Genomic DNA, 18894 nt, shown 5'->3' with positions numbered 1-18894 from the left:
GGGACGGGCAGAAGTAGCCGAGATCTCGCTGAGATCTCGCCGAGATAGCCGAGATCTCGCCGAGATCTCGCCGAGATCTAGCCGAGATGCAGAGGGCGGGCGGCTGCCTGTGCGCGAGAGTCGGAGGCAGAACGAGCCTACGGAGTACCACACCTCCAGAGTACCGAACCCAGTGTGGGTTCAGTCCCGAGGGCGGTGCGGTAGCAGAGCGAGCCGTCGTCCCCGCCGCTGCCGACCAGCCAGACTGCCTCCCCGAGCGTGTGTTTGGTCAGCTGGCGCGAGGCGCGCAGGCAGACGTCGGTGAGCCTACCTCGGGGGCTGGCTCTGCTCCCGCACCACCCACGGGAGGGAACCCACACTGGGTTCGGTACTATGGAGGTATGGTATGTCGGCGAGCCTAGCGCCGGTCGGGAGTGTAGGCTGTGCCCTCGGGCACCTTGGGTGCTAGGGGGGCGACAGCGGGCGACGCGGCCCCGAGTGGCGCAGAGTGCCGGACGCTCACTCGGGGGTGTGTGGCAGTGTCAGCTGGCCGAGGTGCCGGTTGTGAGTGTGTGTGTTGTAGCGTGTGTCGCCGCCGTCTGTGAGAGGTGGGGCGGGGGTGGCGAGGAGAGAGGAGGTGGCAGAGGCGGAGGAGGGTGCGGGGTGGTCTGTGAGAGGTGGGGCGGGGTGGTCTGTGAGAGGTGGGGCGGGGGTGGCGAGGAGAGAGGAGGTGGCAGAGGCGGAGGAGGGTGCGGGGTGGTCTGTGAGAGGTGGGGCGGGGGTGGCGAGGAGAGAGGAGGTGGCAGAGGCGGAGGAGGGTGCGGGGTGGTCTGCGAGAGGTGGGGCGGGGGTGGCGAGGAGAGAGGAGGTGGCAGAGGCGGAGGAGGGTGCGGGGTGGTCTGTGAGAGGTGGGGCGGGGGTGGCGAGGAGAGAGGAGGTGGCAGAGGCGGAGGAGGGTGCGGGGTGGTCTGTGAGAGGTGGGGCGGGGGTGGCGAGGAGAGAGGAGGTGGCAGAGGCGGAGGAGGGTGCGGGGTGGCGAGGAGAGAGGAGGTGGCAGAGGCGGAGGAGGGTGCGGGGTGGTCTGTGAGAGGTGGGGCGGGGGTGGCGAGGAGAGAGGAGGTGGCAGAGGCGGAGGAGGGTGCGGGGTGGCGAGGAGAGAGGAGGTGGCAGAGGCGGAGGAGGGTGCGGGGTGGCGAGGAGAGAGGAGGTGGCAGAGGCGGAGGAGGGTGCGGGGTGGCGAGGAGAGAGGAGGTGGCAGAGGCGGAGGAGGGTGCGGGGTGGCCGTCTGGGTGCGAGGAGAGAGGAGGTGGCAGAGGCGGAGGAGGGTGCGGGGTGGCCGATAATAATAATAATAATAATAATAATAATAATAATAATTATTAATAATAATAATAATAATAATGGGTCGACTAGGTATGCGAGCCCGCGCGACGAGAGGGAGGCGGAGACGGCGCCGTTGGAGTGGCGCGAGAGGCGGCGCGACGCAGACAAGCCGGCGCTGATCGGAGAGCCTGCGTGTGCCATACCTCCATAGTGTCGAATCCAGTGTGGGTTCCGTCCCGTGGGTGGTGCGGGAGAGCCGTTCAGGCCGGACGCCGACGCGTGCAGGAAGGCGTGGTGGCCGAGCTGCCGCTTGAAGCCCAGCCGCAGCGTGCAGCCGCCCAGCCCGCCCTTGGTCAGCAGCTGGCAGCCGCAGGTGAGCGCGGTCCGCTGCGACAGCGCGAGCGCCATGTCCTCGCTCATCGAGACAGAGGAGATGTGGGGCCACAGCCGCTCGCCCAGTGGGAGGTCCGGGTCGGCAGGCGCGAGGAGGTCCGACGCGGACGCGCCGACGACGAGCGAGCCCGACATGCGCAGCTTGCCGTGGTACGCCTGCTCCGCCACGCGCCGCTTCTCGCGCTCGAACCGCGCGCGGAGCTTCGCCGCTGAGTCCACCTCTGCAGTGAGGAGCTGCTGGCCCTGCTCAAAGTCGCGCGGCCCGAGCTCATCGTACGCCATGCGCTTGCGCTCGTCGCTCAGCACGCCGTACGCGCGAGCGACGTGCAGGAAGCGCTCGCCGGCCTCGCGCTTGTCCTGCGGCGCCTGCCATCGGTCTGGGTGGTAGGCGAGGCTCAGGCGCCGAAAGGCACGCTTGAGCTCGTCCTCGGACGCCTCCTCAGCCACGCCGAGCACGCTGTAGAGGTCGGCGTGCGGGTCCATGCACACATGCGATACTGACGGCGCAGGGTTCCGGCTCCTACCCGGATAGGGGGCACTCTACGAAGTCAAGGCATACTATTACGAAAGTACTAGGTACTACTACGGTAGTGCGAGCTGCGACACGCACCCCCTCTCCGCTCTCGTAACAGCGCCGGACACACAACACGCGCAGCTCTATGAATTTACCTGCGCAGGAACAGATCCCAACTGTTCACAGTGGGCATGAGAGAGAGTCGCTCTAACGTTAGCTCGTCGAAGTACATGAACATGAAACGCCATGCCAAAAGCAGCGCAACTCCTGGAAGTCGGGAGCGCGTCCAACCCTTGCCGCTTGAGCCGGACTGCAAGTTGCTCGTCACCTCTACACCACCGGCTCCACCTCTAGCACCTGCTCCAGCTGCGAATCCTCCTCGGTAACGACTGGGTCGGACGTCGTCGAGCCGCGAGGCACGGTAGTGAAGCGCCCGATGTTCGAAAGCGAGTCGCGGATGCTCGAGCGCACCGGGGTTGCGCCCAGAGCCTTGGCCAGCAGCACGAGCGACACCTGTGAGACCGGGGGTGCAAAACAGTCGCTTCAGGAGCAGGCGGGCGCTGTGGCAAAGGTGCCGCCGGGGGAGCGCACCTCATGGTGCAGGCCGGGGAAGCAGGCAATGGCGAGGGCGTCGTAGAGCCCGCCGTTGATGAGCTCCTGCGGCGGCGGGGAAGGGGGGCATGGAGCAGGCGGGTGTGTCATAAACGATGGACCGCTGATGGGCAGCGTTCCTGCGGCGTGGTCTCAAAAAACTTGGCGAACTCACAGCCGCCGCGGTCGAGGTCGTTCTCGTGCGCCATGACGATCTTCAGCCTGTCCTGGCGCGCCTGCTTGACCTGCTCGGCCAGCCTCTCGTCGGACCAGGTGTCGGCGTTCAGATAGAGAAGCATGTGCGTGGCGTCGCCCGCCTCCTCGGCGGTGGAGACGGTGAGGCCGGAGAAATTGGTGGCGAGCTTGGTGGCCAGCTCGTCTGCGCCCTCATCGAACGGCGAGGCCCAGAGCACGACGGACTTGGAGAAGGAGATCGGCTGGCCCTGGACCTCGCCCGGGATGAAGAGCGGGAGGGAGGCCAGGTTCAGGTAGTGTGGCGAGCAGAGGAGGAGCGCCTGTGGGTAGGTGCGAGGGGGCGGCGGTCAAGGTCGAGGCGACGGCAGAACAGCTGCAGGGAGTTGTCCGTGGCGGCACCTCGGAGATGATCTTAAGCGAGACACGCTGATACTCGTCGATGCGGTGCCACGTCGTCTGCGCCCACCCACTGTCAAAGATCTCCGGCTGGAGGACCTCCGGGCACTGTGCTCGCAACTCCTGCAGTCGTGCAGCGACGGTGTGCGTGAGTGAGTGCTGGCGTGCGGCGGCGGCGGCGACACCGCCCCTCAGAGCCGTGTGTGGCGAGAGCAATCCCCGCAGGGTCAGAGCTGGGGGTGGGCGGGGAGCGCCTGCAGCGTCCCGCCGCCCTTGGCCGGGTCCGCCTCTTGCACGAGGACGAGCGGCTTGCTCTTCTCGAGCGACGTCTGAATCTCGCGCAGGCAGTTCTGCAGGCAAGGAGCGCACGAGTAGTCGTGGGCGACACAGCGAGGCACGGAAAGGGAGGGGCTGGGGGAGTGCCTTCGAGCGGAAGTAGCCCTTCGACAGGAAGAAGAGCATGACCTGCGTGCGGTCAACGTAATCCTCCAGCGACCCGATGTCCTTCAAATCGTCCACATCGAGGAAGATCTTGATGCCGGGGATCAAGAGCTTAAGCTCATTCTTGATGACCGCGACGGCGTCTTGGCCGGTGGACCTATTCGGGGAGTGGCGGGTCGTCTGGCGGGTTCCTACGCCGCGTCTCCCTCTGACCACAGGACTGACCAGATGTGCGAGAGGAAGAGGTGCCACGTGAGGCCGTCCACCAGAGCCAGCTCGGGGGGCTGCTTGGTTGAGACGAGGCGAATCGTGGGGACCTTGGCAAGGCGGCGGATGGCGATGATGGTACCCACGAGGAAGATCAGGAGCGCAGCCGCAGCAAGGACGAGCATCCAGTTCACCAGTCCATTCTCGGACCTGAAGCCGAGGACGGCGGAGGCCGACTGCCCCGGCTCGTCCCCGGGGAATCGCAACTCGATGTTGAGGAAGATGGTGGTCCAGCTGGCACCGAGGAAGAGGAGGAGGAGGACGAGGCTGGTGGCCTGCAGTGCGAGCCGCGTCCGTTGGGCTCAGAGTGACTGCAGTGGGAAGGGCGTGTGTGGGGTGGGTGATGGACTGGCCACGGCGATCCAAGCGTGTGCTTGAGAGCTGCAGCACAAGCAAGCGCAAAGGGCGTGTGGGATTGGGCGAAAGGCGCACCACGGCGAGGATGTTGTCCTCGAACCGCTTGTAGGGCTGGACCAGGGCGATCGCGACGGCGTAGCACGAACACACGAGCACCGCCACGACGAGACGAACAAAGGAGTCCTCCTCCTCGGCAACCAGCAGCACGAAGCCCGTCAGAAAGAGCTTGCGGGCCAGATCGGCCGCCTCCCACCAGTACCAGTTCCTTTTGTACTCCCGGTGAAGGAAGGCGGTGGCCTTCGTCAGCGCGTTCGGCGACTTGGCCTGCAGCGGCTTGTAGCATGCGAGAAGAAGGGCCGAGTAGAGGACTAGCGAACCGACCGGCCAGAGGACGACGAAGCCGGTGGCGAGTCTCGTGATGGAGTCGTGCTCGTCGGTGCCGCACTCGACGCTCGCGTCCTGCCGCATGTACTCGACCAGAGCGAGCGTCTCGCCCGGCGCAGAGGTGGTGTAGCCCTGCGCGCACATCGACACAAGCTAAGGGGGTTGGGGTTGGGGGGGCGGGGGCTTGTTTGTTTGTGGCTAGCACCTGGCACGACCACGCGCGCAAGACCGTGGCGCTCACAGACGGCACGAAGAGAAAGATGAGCACGAGACCCGCCGGCGTGAGGTCGAGGAGGCCGAGCGCCACCTCTGCAGGCCATGAAAAGACCGCCGCATCGTCAGTTTCGGCCAGCGCCGTCGGTGGTTCCGCAGCTGAAGACGATGGTGGCTCCTGCAGCTGTGCGTCGCCACCGAGAACGTTGCTTGTCGCGCCGTCGACCTCGGAGCCGCTCTCGCAGCCAGCCCCTCGCCGAGCACGCCGCCAGCGAGCACAGAGCCGCAAGACAATGCCAGCAAAGAGGAGCAGTGCGATGACGCCGATGGGAGAGATCGCGACGGCGACGAGCCGGGACGTGTGCGCCAGGCACTGCACCGGCAGCACGATGCCCGACCAGTCGATGAAGACGGCTTCGGCCAGCGCCTCCGTCCAGCCCGTGTACCGTTCCGGCAGCCGCGCCGAGTAGGTGGTGGAGAGGACGAGGCAGACCTGGTAGAAGCCAAACAAGATCTTGAACTTGGGGATGAGGCCGATTTTGTAAATCGCGTCACCGGTGCGGTCGGCGATGCGCAAGGGAAGTCCGATGAAGCGCTCCTTCCTCCACTCGGTTTGCCCGCGCTGAACTGAGTACGCCAACGCCACGAGGCCAAACGCGACGCAGAGGCCGAGGGCGATGCCCGCCATGTGCCCCGCCGCCGTGCCGACAGCGACGCACTTGTTGCAGGCGGCGCCGTCGGCGTCCAGGTAGTGGTTCGGCTCGCGGCAGAGCTGGCACTCGGGGCCGGCGAAGGCGTCTGCGCAGTAGTCCAAGCCGGCCTCCTGCGCCCTCCGACCGCTAGCCTCTCCCGGATCAACATTGCCGACACACCGCGCCTGGCCCGCCTGGCCATCCCCTCCAAAGGCGCGGCACTCTGTGAGCTCGGCGCTGGAGAAGCTGGCGCGCCAGAAGCCGGGCGGGATGCCGAGGGTCTCGAGGGTCGTGCCGACCGGGCACGCGGCGTCCGATGGGCATGGCTTGCAGTAGTCGGTCGGGGAGGAGAAGATGTCGGCCGGGTCGGCGCTCTGGAGCAGGTAGAAGTCCTTCTGGCAGACGGAGCAGATGACGGCGCCGCGCTCACTGCTGAGGGGGTAGGGGCAAGGGACGCACTGGCCCTGGCCGGGGTTGGCGGCGTAAGTGCCTGCGGCACACTCGCTGCAGGCGCTGCTGCCGACGCCAGAGGTGGTGCCGGGCTCACAGCGCTCGCACTTGGAGAGGCCAGGCGTGGCGGCAACGGAGCCCGGCGAGCACTCTGCCGGCGGCGCCGCGCCGCCGCCGCACGACGAGCCCGCCGGGCAATCGAAGCATTCGGGCAAACCGTCGCCGTCCGTGACGTTGGCGTATGTACCCGGCTCGCACGCCGCAGGCAGCTCGAGCGACGCGCCGACTGGACAGAAGCTGCCAAGCCCGCACGGGACGCAACCGGCAGCGCCGCTCGCGTTCTGGTAGGATCCGGCGGAGCAGCGCTCGCACTTGGCAAGGCCAGGCGTGGCGGCGACGGAGCCGGGCGAACACTCAGCCGGCGGCGCCGCACCGCCGCCGCACGACGATCCCGCCGGGCAAACAAAACAGTCGGGATCGCCGTCGGCGTCGATCGCGTTGGCGTATGTACCCGGCTCGCACGCCGCAGGCAGCTCGAGCGACGCGCCACGAGGACAGAGGCTGCCGGGCTTGCACCGGAGACACTCGGCGGCGCCCGTGTCGTTCTGGTAGGAGCCAGCAAAGCACCGCTCGCACTTGGAGAGGCCAGGCGTGGCGCCGAAATGACCGGGCTCACAGGGCTCGCACGTCTCGCTGCCCTCCGCCCCTGGCGCCGCGCTCGCCGTGCCGATGGGGCACAACTCGCACGCCGCGCTCGAGCTGGAGCCTCTGTTCGGGTTGAAGCTGCCCGCGGGGCAAGGCTGCCAGACAAGGCGCGAGGCGGCGCCCGCGTCCTCGCAGACGCCGCCCTTCGGGCAGGCTTCGCAGGCGGCGCTGCCCACGTCGGGGGAGAAGGAGCCCGCAGCACAAGGCAAGCACTCCTCCTGGCCGCTCTCTGGCTGGTATTGGCCGGGGGCGCAGAGGAAGCAGTCCGAAATGTTCGCCGCCCGCCTGTTGGGCATGTGGGTGCCGGCGGGGCACTTCTGTGGGAGGACCGATCCCTTCGGGCAGAAATGGCCGGGCCAGCAGGGGCCGCTGCAGTCGGAGGTAGAGTGGTCGGGCGCGTGCCCGTAGTGACCCTCCGCGCAGAGCCTGTTGCAGCCGGACAGGTCGCCAAAGAGCTGGCCGACGTTCGGCATCCAGTAGCCGAGCGGGCAGTCCCACGTTAGAGGCGAGGCGGCGAGGATGGTGATGTCTCCTGGCGCAGAGTTGCCGGAGAAGGTCGTGTTGCGGAGGAGCGAATCGGTGGCACCGACGCTGGAGGCGAAGAAGAGTGCAGCGGGGGATGCCTCCGCCATGTTGTCGACAAACTGCGAGTTGGTGAGAGCTAGGCGCTCGATGCCATTGAGATAAAGAGCCTACAAAAGAGCACAGTCTGGTCGCCTCCCGCTTCAGTCTGTGCACCCTCTTGTGGAGGGGGCGCGCGGCACCGCTTGTGAGCCACTCGTGCACTCGACAAAGCTGGCGCTCTCCAGCGAGACGTCGCCGCTGTTCTCCACGCGCATACCTCCTCCGGACTGCGCGAGTTGGGGCGGGCAGGCATTAAGGCGTCAGGGAGCGAGAGAGTGCGGGCAAGGCCCAGAGCGGCCCTTTGGGGAAAGCGTGCCCCTTCTCCACCCCCATGCCCCTCTGCCTTCTTCTGCCGCTACCGGCGCGGCGATGGCGTGCGAGCGTGTGTGTACGGGGGAGGCAAGCGCGTGTGCGGGCGTGGGAGACGCACCCAGCCAGCCGTGCACTCGCTGAAGCTGGCGCCATCCAGCGAGAGGTCGCCGCTGCTCCACACGGACATACCTCCTCCCCACTGCGCGAGTTGGGGCGGGCAGGCATTAAGCGGGGAGGGCGTCAGCGAGCGAGAGAGGGCGGGCAAGCCCAGAGCGGCCCTTTGGGGAAAGCGGGTCCTGCCACCCCAATGTCCCTCTGCCTTCTTCTGCCGCTTCCGGCGCGGCGATGGCGTGCGAGCGTGTGTGCGCGGGGGAGGCGAGCGTGTGCGGGGGGGCGTGGACCTCGGCAGCCGTGCACTCGCTGAAGCTTGCCCTCTCCAGCGAGACGTCGCCGCTGCGAATCACGTGCATACCTCCTCCGTGCTGCGCGAGTTGGGGCGGGAAGGCATAAGCGGCGAGGGAGCAAGAGAGGGCGGGCAAGCCCAGAGCGGCCCTTTGGGGAAAGCGGGTCCTGCCACCCCATTGTCCCTCTGCCTTCTTCTCCCGCTTCCGGCGCGGCGATGGCATGCGAGCGTGTGTGCGCGGGGGAGGCAAGCGTGTGCGGGCGTGGGAGACGCACCCAGGCAGCCGTGCACTCGCTGAAGCTGGCGCCATCCAGCGAGACGCCACCGCTGTTCTCCACGTACACACCTCCTCCGTGCTGCGCGAGTTGGGGCGGGAAGGCATAAGCGGCGAGGGCGTCAGGGAGCAAGAGAGGGCGGGCAAGCCCAGAGCGGCCCTTTGGGGAAAGCGGGTCCTGCCACCCCATTGTCCCTCTGCCTTCTTCTCCCGCTTCCGGCGCGGCGATGGCGTGCGAGCGTGCGTGTGCGGGGCAGGCAAGCGTGTGCGGGCGTGGGAGACGCACCACGCCAGCCGTGCACTCGCTGAAGCTGGCCCTCTCCAGCGAGACGTCGCCGCTGTTCTTCACGAGCATACCTCCTCCCCACTGCGCAAGTTGGGTGCGGGCAGGCGTAAGCCGCTTCCGGCGCGGCGATGGCGTGCGAGCGTGCGTGTGCGGGGGAGGCAAGCGCGTGCGGGCGTGGGAGACGCACATCAGCCGTGCACTTGCTGAAGCTGGCGCCTTCCAGCGAGACGTCGCCGCTGTTCTGGTACACGAACATACCTCCTCCTTTCTGCGCGAGTTGGGGCGCGCAGGCGAGGGCGTCAGAGAGCGAGAGAGGGCGGGCAGGCCCAGAGCAACCCTTTGGGGAACGCGTGCCCCCCTTTGCCTTCGCCTCCCGCTTCCGGCTGCGGCGATGGCGTGCGAGCGTGCGTGTGCGGGGGAGGCAAGCGTGCGTGTGGGAGACGCACCTCGCCAGCCGTGCACTCGCTGAAGCTGGCGCCATCCAGCGAGACGTCGCCGCTGCTCTCCACGCTCATACCTCCTCCGTACTGCGCGAGTTGGGGCGCGCAGGCATTAAGCGGGGAGGGCGTCAGCGAGCGAGAGAGGGTGGGCAAGCCCAGAGCGGCCCTTTGGGGAAAGCGGGTCCTGCCACCCCATTGTCCCTCTGCATTCTTCTGCCGCTTCCGGCGCGGTGATGGCGTGCGAGCGTGTGTGCGCGGGGGAGGCAAGCGTGTGCGGGCGTGGGAGACGCACATTGCCAGCCGTGCACTCGCTGAAGCTGGCGCCATCCAGCGAGACGTCGCCGCTGCCGTACACGAGCATACCTCCTCCGAACTGCGCGAGTTGGGGCGATCAGGCATAACCGGCGAGGGCGTCAGGGAGCAAGAGAGGGCGGGCAAGCCCAGAGCGGCCCTTTGGCGAAAGCGGGTCCTGCCACCCCATTGTCCCTCTCCCTTCTTCTCCCGCTTCCGGCGCGGCGATGGCGTGCGAGCGTGCGTGTGCGGGGGAAGCGAGCGTGTGCGGGCGTGGGAGACGCACCTCGCCAGCCGTGCACTCGCTGAAGCTGGCGCCTTCCAGCGAGACGTCGCCGCTGCTCCCCACGTACATACCTCCTCCGTACTGCGCGAGTTGGGGCGCGCAGGCATTAAGCGGCGAAGGCGTCAGCGAGCGAGAGAGGGCGGGCAAGCCCAGAGCGGCCCTTTGGGGAAAGCGGGTCCTGCCACCCCACTGTCCCTCTGCCTTCTTCTGCCGCTTCCGGCGCGGCGATGGCGTGCGAGCGTGTGTGTACGGGGGGGCAAGCGTGTGCGGGCGTGGGAGACGCACATTGTCAGCCGTGCACTCGCTGAAGCTGGCGCCTTCCAGCGAGACGTCGCCGCTGCTAGGCCCGACCAGCTAGCGCCGTCCCAGCCGTCGCCGTATGAGTCCTTCATGACGAGCTCGCACTCGACGCCAGGCGAGAGGGAGACGCCGTACTCGGCCTGGAAAGGCTCTCCGCTCGCGTAGGGCGCCGACGAGAGGACGACCGTACCGCCGCACCAGAGGTCCCAGCTCACCTCGCTAGGGTACGATCCCGGCGTCGTGGTGACGGTGTAGTATGCGAGCGGGTACGAGGGCGGAGACGGAGGCGGCAGCGGCGGCGGCAGCGGTCGGGGCGGCGAGAGTGGCAGCAGCGGCAGCTGCGGCGGTGACGGTGGCGGGGAGGGCGGCGCAAACGGCACCACAAAAAAAAATTAAATATTCTTAGCTTCGCCCTTGCCTCCGACGCTAGAGACAGTCACCACGGATACATACGTCCGTGGGAGTGCCCCCCTCCCCCACCTGCCCTGCTTACACAGGATAGCATGCCCCGAGAACGGCGGCATTTGGCGGGGGTAACCTGGGAAGGAGGTTTGGTTGTGCTTTCTTTTTCGCTCTCGAGGGAATGTTCTCTCGACGCCACTGGCCTTCTGAGGTTTCGTACTGGTGACGTCCTTCTTGGCACTTCGGGCGTCGGTGTGTGTGGTGAATTCCCTCGGTTTTATGTGTTTATTATTTTTGGCTATATCATCGGACGTTGAGTGGGCACCATCTCCAGTCCATCATCTACGATGCCAACCCGAGCCGTCCGCCGCTCGAGGATCGAGTGGCCTCTGGATCGAATCGGCACCTTGACCCTTATAATTTTTTTTTCACATCTTGAGCGGGCCCAATTTTGCTCAGATGCACCTCCGAATTCGAACTCACGTCATCACGCTTAGCGCTTGGTGTGTGTCCGTTTTTCGTCACGGGTTAGCAAACGGCACCACAAAAGACTTCCGCTCCTCGGACCCAGAGGCAACGGTGAGGCCCTCTTGCCCGAGGCCCGACCAGCTAGCGCCGTCCCAGCCGTCGCCGTATGAGTCCTTCATGACGAGCTCGCACTCGACGCCAGGCGAGAGGGAGACGCCGTACTCGGCCTGGAAAGGCTCTCCGCTCGCGTAGGGCGCCGACGAGAGGACGACCGTACCGCCGCACCAGAGGTCCCAGCTCACCTCGCTAGGGTACGATCCCGGCGTCGTGGTGACGGTGTAGTATGCGAGCGGGTACGAGGGCGGAGACGGAGGCGGCAGCGGCGGCGGCAGCGGTCGGGGCGGCGAGAGTGGCAGCAGCGGCAGCTGCGGCGGTGACGGCGGCGGGGAGGGCGGCGGCGTGTACGGCGGCAATGATTGCGCCACGCAAACTCCGTCGGCAGAGTTCCACGCACACTCGCCGTTGCACCAAGCTGAGCCCGCCCACCATTCTTGCGCCGTCTCGTCGGGCGCCCACGGACAATTCTCGCAGACGGAGGCAAAATGGCCACCGCACGACACAGCGGACGGCGGCGGGGAGGGCGGCGCAAACGGCACCACAAAAGACTTCCGCTCCTCGGACCCAGAGGCAACGGTGAGGCCCTCTTGCCCGAGGCCCGACCAGCTAGCGCCGTCCCAGCCGTCGCCGTACGAGTCCTTCATGACGAGCTCGCACTCGACGCCGGGCGAGAGGGAGACGCCGTACTCGGCCTGGAAAGGCTCTCCGCTCGCGTAGGGCGCCGACGAGAGGACGACCGTACCGCCGCTCCAGAGGTCCCAGCTCACCTCGCTAGGGTACGATCCCGGCGTCGTGGTGACGGTGTAGTATGCGAGCGGGTACGAGGGCGGAGATGGAGGTGGCAGAGGCGGAGATGCTGGCAGAGACGGCGAGGCCGGCGGAGCTGGCGGAGGCGACGGAGGAAACAATGGCGACGGCGGAGGATCCGTAGGAGTGGCAGCCACTTTGCCGACGACTAGCGCTGCGGCGCCCATGCGGACGGCGGCGTCGAACGCCTTCTTGCGCGAGACGAGCAGCACGGAGGCCCCAGCGAGGCCAGCCTCAACAAGCTTCCGCGCCTTGCTTCCGGGCTTCCCAGCGTCGGCGGGCCGCAACTTGGGCGACGTGTCGTTCACGGGCAGGACGGTGTCGCGCCCCCGAGCGATGATCCCCGTCCTGTTGCTGTAGACGGGACCGACAAAGTCGATCTCGGGCTCGCCCTTGCGCTCCGTGCTGTTGCGCGAGGCTAGGACGGTCTCCAAGTCGGCCTCGCCCTACACGCAAACACACAGGCAATACGTCAGAGGGCGACACAGGCTCCCTCGCACACAGAACCAGCCAGAGGGGCGCTCACCGGCTGCTTCTCGTAAACGTCCTCGATGATGGACGCCGGCGGCTCGCCAATCAGGTGCAACGGCTCGCCCACCGCCTCTTTGACGTCGTCCATCAGTGCTTCCAACAAGCGCCCCTCCTCGTGCCCGCCCTCAACAGCGCGCGGGCTGTTGGTCACGAGCTGGCGCGGTGCGGGCACGCTGTCCGAAGAGGCGATGGCTGCAAACGAGCTGGTGTCGTCGCCGCCAATCTCGCAGACGCCGTTGAGCGATGCCGGCGTGATCGGCGTCGTGACTGCGGGAAAGGAAGTCGGGGACTCGTGCCACTGCGAGGAGAGAAGCGCGGAGGTGGCAGAGTACGAGGAGAGCGCAAACGCGGTTCCGAGGCAGAGCAGCGCGAGGATGCCAAAGAGGCGGAGCAAGTAAGTCGGGCAGAACTTGGGCCAAGAGAACCAGCCGGAGGCAGAGACGGAGCCCTCCGGCGTGGTAATCGTGGTCGTCTCGACGTTGGCCGTCGCGCCCTGAACAGGAGGGCGCGAGACTGGCGGTTGAGCGGCGAGCGGGGGAGGAGGCTACATGTATGCAGGCGGCGAGCACCGAGTCTGTGGTCGGCGGCGTGGAGCCGCCGGTCACCTTGCCGGTGCCACCGAGGATGCCCTCGTTGCCGTCCGTTCCGAGCAGGGCCCCGAACCGGTTGTTGCCGCCGACCGGGGCGATGCTCTTGGTGCGGACGATCGGGGCGGACGCGCCCTTGCGCCCCTTCTTGCGGCGCGGGTTCGACGGGGTGGTCCAGTCGGAGATGCCCTGCGCACGCGCAAGCGGTGGGCGTGTCAATAGTTGAGGCTCTGCGTTGCACCGCAGCGTGCGAGGCGCTCACCGCCGGGGCGGGCTTCTCCGCTGGCGGAGACTCCTTGGCCGAGACGGTCCAGTCGGCGTCGCCCTACGCATCAATGAAAGCGGGGTGGGTCAAGGGGTGGGTCGGCAAACGCACGGCGCAGAATGCAAGGCGCTCGCCGCCGGCGCGGGCGTCTCCTCCGGAACCTCCTCGATCGACGGCAGCGGCGCGCCGCCGGTCGCCACCGGCGTGAGGGCCGGGGCGTTTGTGGTGACGCCGTTGGGGGCCGTTGGTGGGTCGGTCGGGGTGGTGCTCTTGGAGCAGTCGACCAGGTTGGGCTTGCCCAACCCGTTGGGGTCGACGCGGCCGATCGGGGTGGGGTTCTTGGTGGTCTTCTTGGAGCGGTCGATCAGGTTGGGCTCGCCCTTGCGCTCGATCTTGCGGAGCGGGGAGGCGGTCTTCCACCCGTCGATGACCTGCGCGCGCGTGCCGTGCGGCAGACGAGAGGTCACAGGATCAATGCAAGTGCCCGCCTGCATGACTCGCGTGTCCCCGCATACCCGCGTGTGCTTCTGCTGGGGGGTGCTCACCGCCGGGGCGGCCGTCTCCTCTGGAAACTCCTTGGTCGAGACGTTCCAGTCGGCGTCGACCTACGCGTCGAACGCGGGATGGGGTCACAGAGTGGGTTGGCAGACGCCGGCGCGCAAGATTGCCAGGCGCTCGCCGCCGGGGCGGGCTCCTCCTCCGGAGGCTCCTTGACCGACGGCAGCGCCTCGCCGCAAACCGCCGCCTTCTTGAGAGCCGTGTCGATCTTGATGACCGGCTTGAGCGCCGGGTCGTTCTTGATGACGCCGGTCTCGTCAACGGAGGCCTCCGCGCCAGACTTTGCCGCAGCCTTCTTGAGGGCGCCCACGACGGTCGGGCGCTCAAACTTGGACCAGAAAACGGCGGGCGCGTGGGCGGCGAACATGGCCTTGGCCTTGTCCGAGTCGAACGCGCCCGCGTCGGGCGCCTTTTCCGCGGCCGGGTCCTTCTTGAGGTCCTCCGTGGCAGACTTTGCGACGGTGATGTTGACGTTGTTGACGCCGCACGCCTGTGGCGAGGGAGAGAACACGCAGGCTTTCAGAGACCGGAGGGGGGTGATCACGATCCTGGCGAGCGCACGCGCACCTTGGCTCCGAGGAGCGAAGGCGACTCCGACGCGGAGATGACGAGCGTGATGCGGCCGTCGTCAGCCGGCACGATTCCGACCTTCGCGAAGGACTTCATCGGCGAAGACTCGCCCTCGACGTCGTCCTCCTTCACGACGTCGTCCTTGACGCCGCACGCCTGTGGGCGAGAGCGCATACGCAGGTGTTCGGAGACGGGAGAGAGAATTGTTACCGGTGGGTGGGAAGCGATGAGTGCCAGGAGAGAATGCTGCGGCGCGCTCACCGTTGGGTCGGGCGTGTTGGAAACGGTCTTGGCCGGCTTCACGACCTCCTTGGCAACCTCCTCGGCGACGGGCGCCTCGGCGACGGGCGCCTCGGCGATGGTGGCCTCCTCGGCGACTGCCTCCGCGGCGGCGGACACCTTGGCGGCGGCGGACTTGGAGGCGGCCTCCACGGTGGCGGACTCCTCGGCGACGACGGCCACCTCAGTGACGGACTCCTCGGCCGCGGACTCCTCGGTGGCTGCCTCCTCGGACTCCTCCTCGGTGGCGGACTTGGCGGCGGCCTCCTCGGTGGTCGCCTTCTTGGCGGCGGCCTCCTCGGTGGTCGCCTTCTTGGTGGCGGCCTCCTCGGCGGTCGCCTCCGCGGTGGCCGACTCGGCGTCCTCCTCGGCGGCGGCGGACTTGGCGGCGGACTCCTCGGCGGCGGCGGACTTGATGCCGCACGCCTGGGTGAGGGGAGAACACGCAAGTGTGCGGAGACAGGGAGACCGTAGAGGGATGATGACAATCCTGGCGTGCGCACACTCACCTCGGCTCCGAGGAGCGAAGGCGACAGCGACGTGATGCCGACAGGAGCCGTCGGCGCCGACTCGGACGGGACGTCCGTCCTCGAGCGAAGCGGGCTCGCCCTCGGACGGGATGACGTCCTCGAGCGAAGCGGGCTTGCCCTCGGACGGGATGACGCCTCGAGCGAAGCGGGCTTGCCCTCGGACGGGATGACGTCCTCGAGCGAAGCGGGCTTGCCCTCGGACGGGATGACGACCTCGAGCGAAGCGGGCTTGCCCTCGGACGGGATGCCGGCGGCCTCGCCTCCGGCAGCGTTGACGGTCGTGTTGCCCGCCAGCGACGCCTGTGTCAGAAGGCCAGAGGATACGTCTTGCAGGTGGGAGCGCATTGTCACGTGCGCGCAAGCACACGCCTGCTTGTCAGCAAGCGGCGGCGGCGGAGGAGAGAGCTTGAGCACGAGCTTGTCACCGGCGGCCGGCACGAGCTCGAGTTTGAGCTTGTCGAGCATGTTGATCGAGTTCCTGCATCGCGCGGGCGTATGCACGCCAAAGAGTCAATAGATGCAGCTCATGGAGAAGGCTGTGTGACGGGTTCATGTGAAGGCTGTGTGAAGGACAACGTGTGGAAGTAAAGTGCTACTGGTTGGAGTTACTGGAGACTGTGCAGAGCACCACTATTATTACTGAGGTCACTGGAGACTGTGCAGAGCACTCCTATTATGACTGGGGACTGGAGACAGTGCAGAGCCACTAGACTGTGCAGAGCACCATTATTATTACTGATTACTGGAGACTGTGCAGAGCACTCCTATTATGACTGAGGACTGGAGCCTGTGCAGAGCACCATTATTCTTACTGGAGACTGTGCAGAGCACTACTATTATAACTGGGGACTGGAGACTTGTGCGGAACACTCGGCGAACGGAGAGGTCAGCACCTACGGGATCATGACCATGTGAAAGAGGGTCAAAAACTGCTATGGAGATGTCCAGGGGGTATATGGGGTATATGGGCGTATATGGGCGTATAGGGGTATATATGGGGAGGAAGGAGAATATCTCGAGGAATCTCCGAGAATTGGATCAATCGTCGCAGTCTCCACCCCGCCGCCCCCCCTCCCCCAGCCCCCCACCACCACCACCACGCCCTCCCCTCCCCTTCGAGCCTCGCCTACACAGACCTAAAGAAATCGACCGCGCGACGTGCGGTGGTTTCTAATGAAGGCAGAGGCGATGTTCAAAGAGAGAGAGGGGGGGGGGGGTCGAGCCAGGTCACTCCCCCCCCCAGTCACTCCCCCCCCCCCCACCCTCCCCTCCCCTTCCCCTTCCCTCGCCTACACAGACAAAAAGAAATCGACCGCCCGACGCGTGGTGGTTTGTGAAGGCAGAGGCCGTGCTCAAAGAGAGAGAGAGAGAGTGTCGAGCCAGGTCACTGCCACACCTACGGGCAGCACGCCTCGGCGTTAGCATCGCGACGACCGGCACACTCTCTCGTGTCCTCGGCGCTAGGACTGGAACCGGGCAGCGATTGGCAAGCGAGCGGGCTGCGTCGCTCTCTCGCCGGAAAAGAGTGGGGGCAATCGGGCGGGTTCGCTCGGTGTAAGGGTGGGAAACGAGCGGCAGCGGCCGCGTCTCGCGGCTCCCCGATGGCAGCAGCCTCACCTGCGAACGGGAGGTGGCAGGAATTGTGAGGCCGAGGGGGGCGTAGCCGCTCGGGCGCCAAATCGAAGCGCATCGCATGGTGGGAGCGGAGAGGGAGCGGCGGGTTGCGTGAGCAGGAGGCGTCGCGCCGCTCGGGCGTGCAGCTCCCCGCGGCCATATGTGCGTCGACGCGGCGGGGCAAGCGCGAGCGGAACGGGAAAGGCGAGGGTTGGACCTTGTGAGCCCCACGTCGAGGGGAACGTGGGGATCTGTCAGGATCGAGTAGTTCCGGGAGGTTTCTCATATGGCGAAGTACACAGAGAAGCCAGCCGAACGCCCCGCCTCGATCAAAAGGAGCGCCTTCGGCACTACTCTCTCGAGGTCTCGCGGATCTGGGTGCTGAGATTTGTTTGGATGCAACCTTCGCTGCGGGACTAGTTTACCTCGGCTTCTCCACATGACCCAAGCATCTGCACCGTGAGGTGTGATACATTGGCGCGTAAAGGGTCAGTCTGGAGTCGAGAGAGAGAGAGAGATTTTTAGCAATACCAAACAACTCTAACACTCACGTTGTTCTGGAGTCGCGTGCCTCCACAACGGAAGAGCTACGCAGTACCTGCCTGACATCCCCTGGGGTCTTGCCACTAAAGGACGACCCCGGCTAGTCGCCGACCACACCCACAAAGAACCCTGCACAAAGATCGCAAGGGGGACCTGTTCCTTTTTACCCATCTCACAGTAGAGAGGTGTCCGTTTTTATTTATTTATTTATTCTCGCCTTCACCGTTCACGGAATCGGTCCCTCGTTTTGTGAGCACTCGGTCTCGGAGCGTCTCCTCTCGCGGCTTGCGAGCGGATCGCATACAGTACGGAATCGGAAACCCCCCCCACTGATGGCCGTTTTACAAACCAACCATGCGCGTTGCTGGTCCTGAAACACACTTTCTCTCTCTACGACTCCTCCCCGATCACGTCGTCCCCCTCCTCGGCGCGTGGCACCGCCGCTCCGGCCGCCGCCGCCTCGTCGCCGTCCTCCTCATTGCTCTGCACAAAGTTCTCTCCGAGCACGGGCGCCGCGCCCGCCTCCACCCGCAGTCCGCGCCCCGCGTTCCGCTCGATCACGTTGCGCAGCAGCTTCCCCCTCGCGCCGGCGGCGAGGTGCACGCCTCCGCTCCGGTTGTCGCGGATCCCATTCTTCTCGAGCAGCGGGTGGGCGCCGTCGCCGACCGCCACGCCCGCGCCTCCGTTGGCGTGGATCTCGTTCTCGACGAGGAGGCACGGCCCTCCCGCGCCGCTCACCTCCACGCCCGCGCCGCCGTTGCCCGCGATGTGGTTGGCGCGGAGCTGCGCGGTCGCGCCGGCGAGCAGCCGCACGCCGCAGCCGTTCGCCTGTTCACGCGCCGCAGGTGTGTGAGCGGCGTCTCTTCACGGCCGCACGCCGCGGCCGTTCGCCTCGATGGTGTTGGCCGAGAAGTGGCCGCCGCCGCCCTCCTCGACGAGCAGCCCGTGCCGGCTCGCCTTGAGCCTGTTGCCGCGCAGGTCCGGCTCCGACGCGGCGCCCACCGCCACGCCCGCGCCGCCGTGCCCGCTCACCACGTTGTTTTGCAGCCGGCCCTTGCCGCCGGCGCGCACGCGGACGCCGCTGCCCCCGCAATCGGCCACGGTGTTGCCGACCACGTCTGGGTCCGCCCCGTGCGCGATGACGAGCCCGTCGCCGGCAGCGCCGCGGATGGAGTTCTCCTACCGGACGACACGTCTCGGACGTGTCGTGGACGTGCGTCGTGGACATGTCGCCGGCAGCGCCGCGGACGGAGGTCTCCTTGACGAACCCCTTGGCGTGGTCAGTGAGGAGGACGGAGCAGGGGCCGCCGCCGCCGCTGATGGCGTTGAGGCGGAGCGTGACGGTCGTCGCGCCTAATCTCGGCCAATCTCGGCTCATCTCGGGCGTATCTCGATTGCGGGGCGGGGGAGCGCCGCGGTGTCGCGCCGGACGCGCCGGTGAGAGAGGGGGGGGGAGGCGGAGAAGCGAGGTACGGAAGTGCCTCGAAGAGGCCCGCTGGCCATGATC

General features: G+C 66.8%; 2 protein-coding genes across 2 annotated transcripts; both read right to left on the bottom strand.

The window, feature by feature from the left end:
- Nucleotides 1–397: 397 nt before the first annotated feature.
- Nucleotides 398–2178, bottom strand: EMIHUDRAFT_211286 (DnaJ, heat shock 40 kDa protein; the record flags this gene model as incomplete). Its single annotated transcript, XM_005768070.1, has 2 exons — nucleotides 398–444; nucleotides 1506–2178. 2 exons carry the CDS (start codon nucleotides 2176–2178, stop codon nucleotides 398–400), a joined length of 720 nt encoding a protein of 239 aa, XP_005768127.1.
- Nucleotides 2179–11039: 8861 nt separating this feature from the next.
- On the bottom strand, nucleotides 11040–17319 carry EMIHUDRAFT_211284 (hypothetical protein; the record flags this gene model as incomplete). Its single annotated transcript, XM_005768069.1, has 13 exons — nucleotides 11040–11288; nucleotides 11478–11870; nucleotides 12048–12356; nucleotides 12437–12934; nucleotides 13011–13217; nucleotides 13291–13353; nucleotides 13455–13724; nucleotides 13809–13898; nucleotides 14009–14341; nucleotides 14419–14577; nucleotides 14893–15126; nucleotides 15507–15708; nucleotides 17303–17319. The coding sequence occupies 13 exons, from the start codon at nucleotides 17317–17319 to the stop codon at nucleotides 11040–11042; spliced, it is 3024 nt and encodes a 1007-aa protein (XP_005768126.1).
- Nucleotides 17320–18894: the final 1575 nt, after the last annotated feature.

Source organism: Emiliania huxleyi (assembly GCF_000372725.1).
Source record: "Emiliania huxleyi CCMP1516 unplaced genomic scaffold EMIHUscaffold_47, whole genome shotgun sequence".
NCBI classification, from domain to species: domain Eukaryota; phylum Haptophyta; order Isochrysidales; family Noelaerhabdaceae; genus Emiliania; species Emiliania huxleyi.
This window is presented reverse-complemented; position numbering and strand designations above follow the sequence as displayed.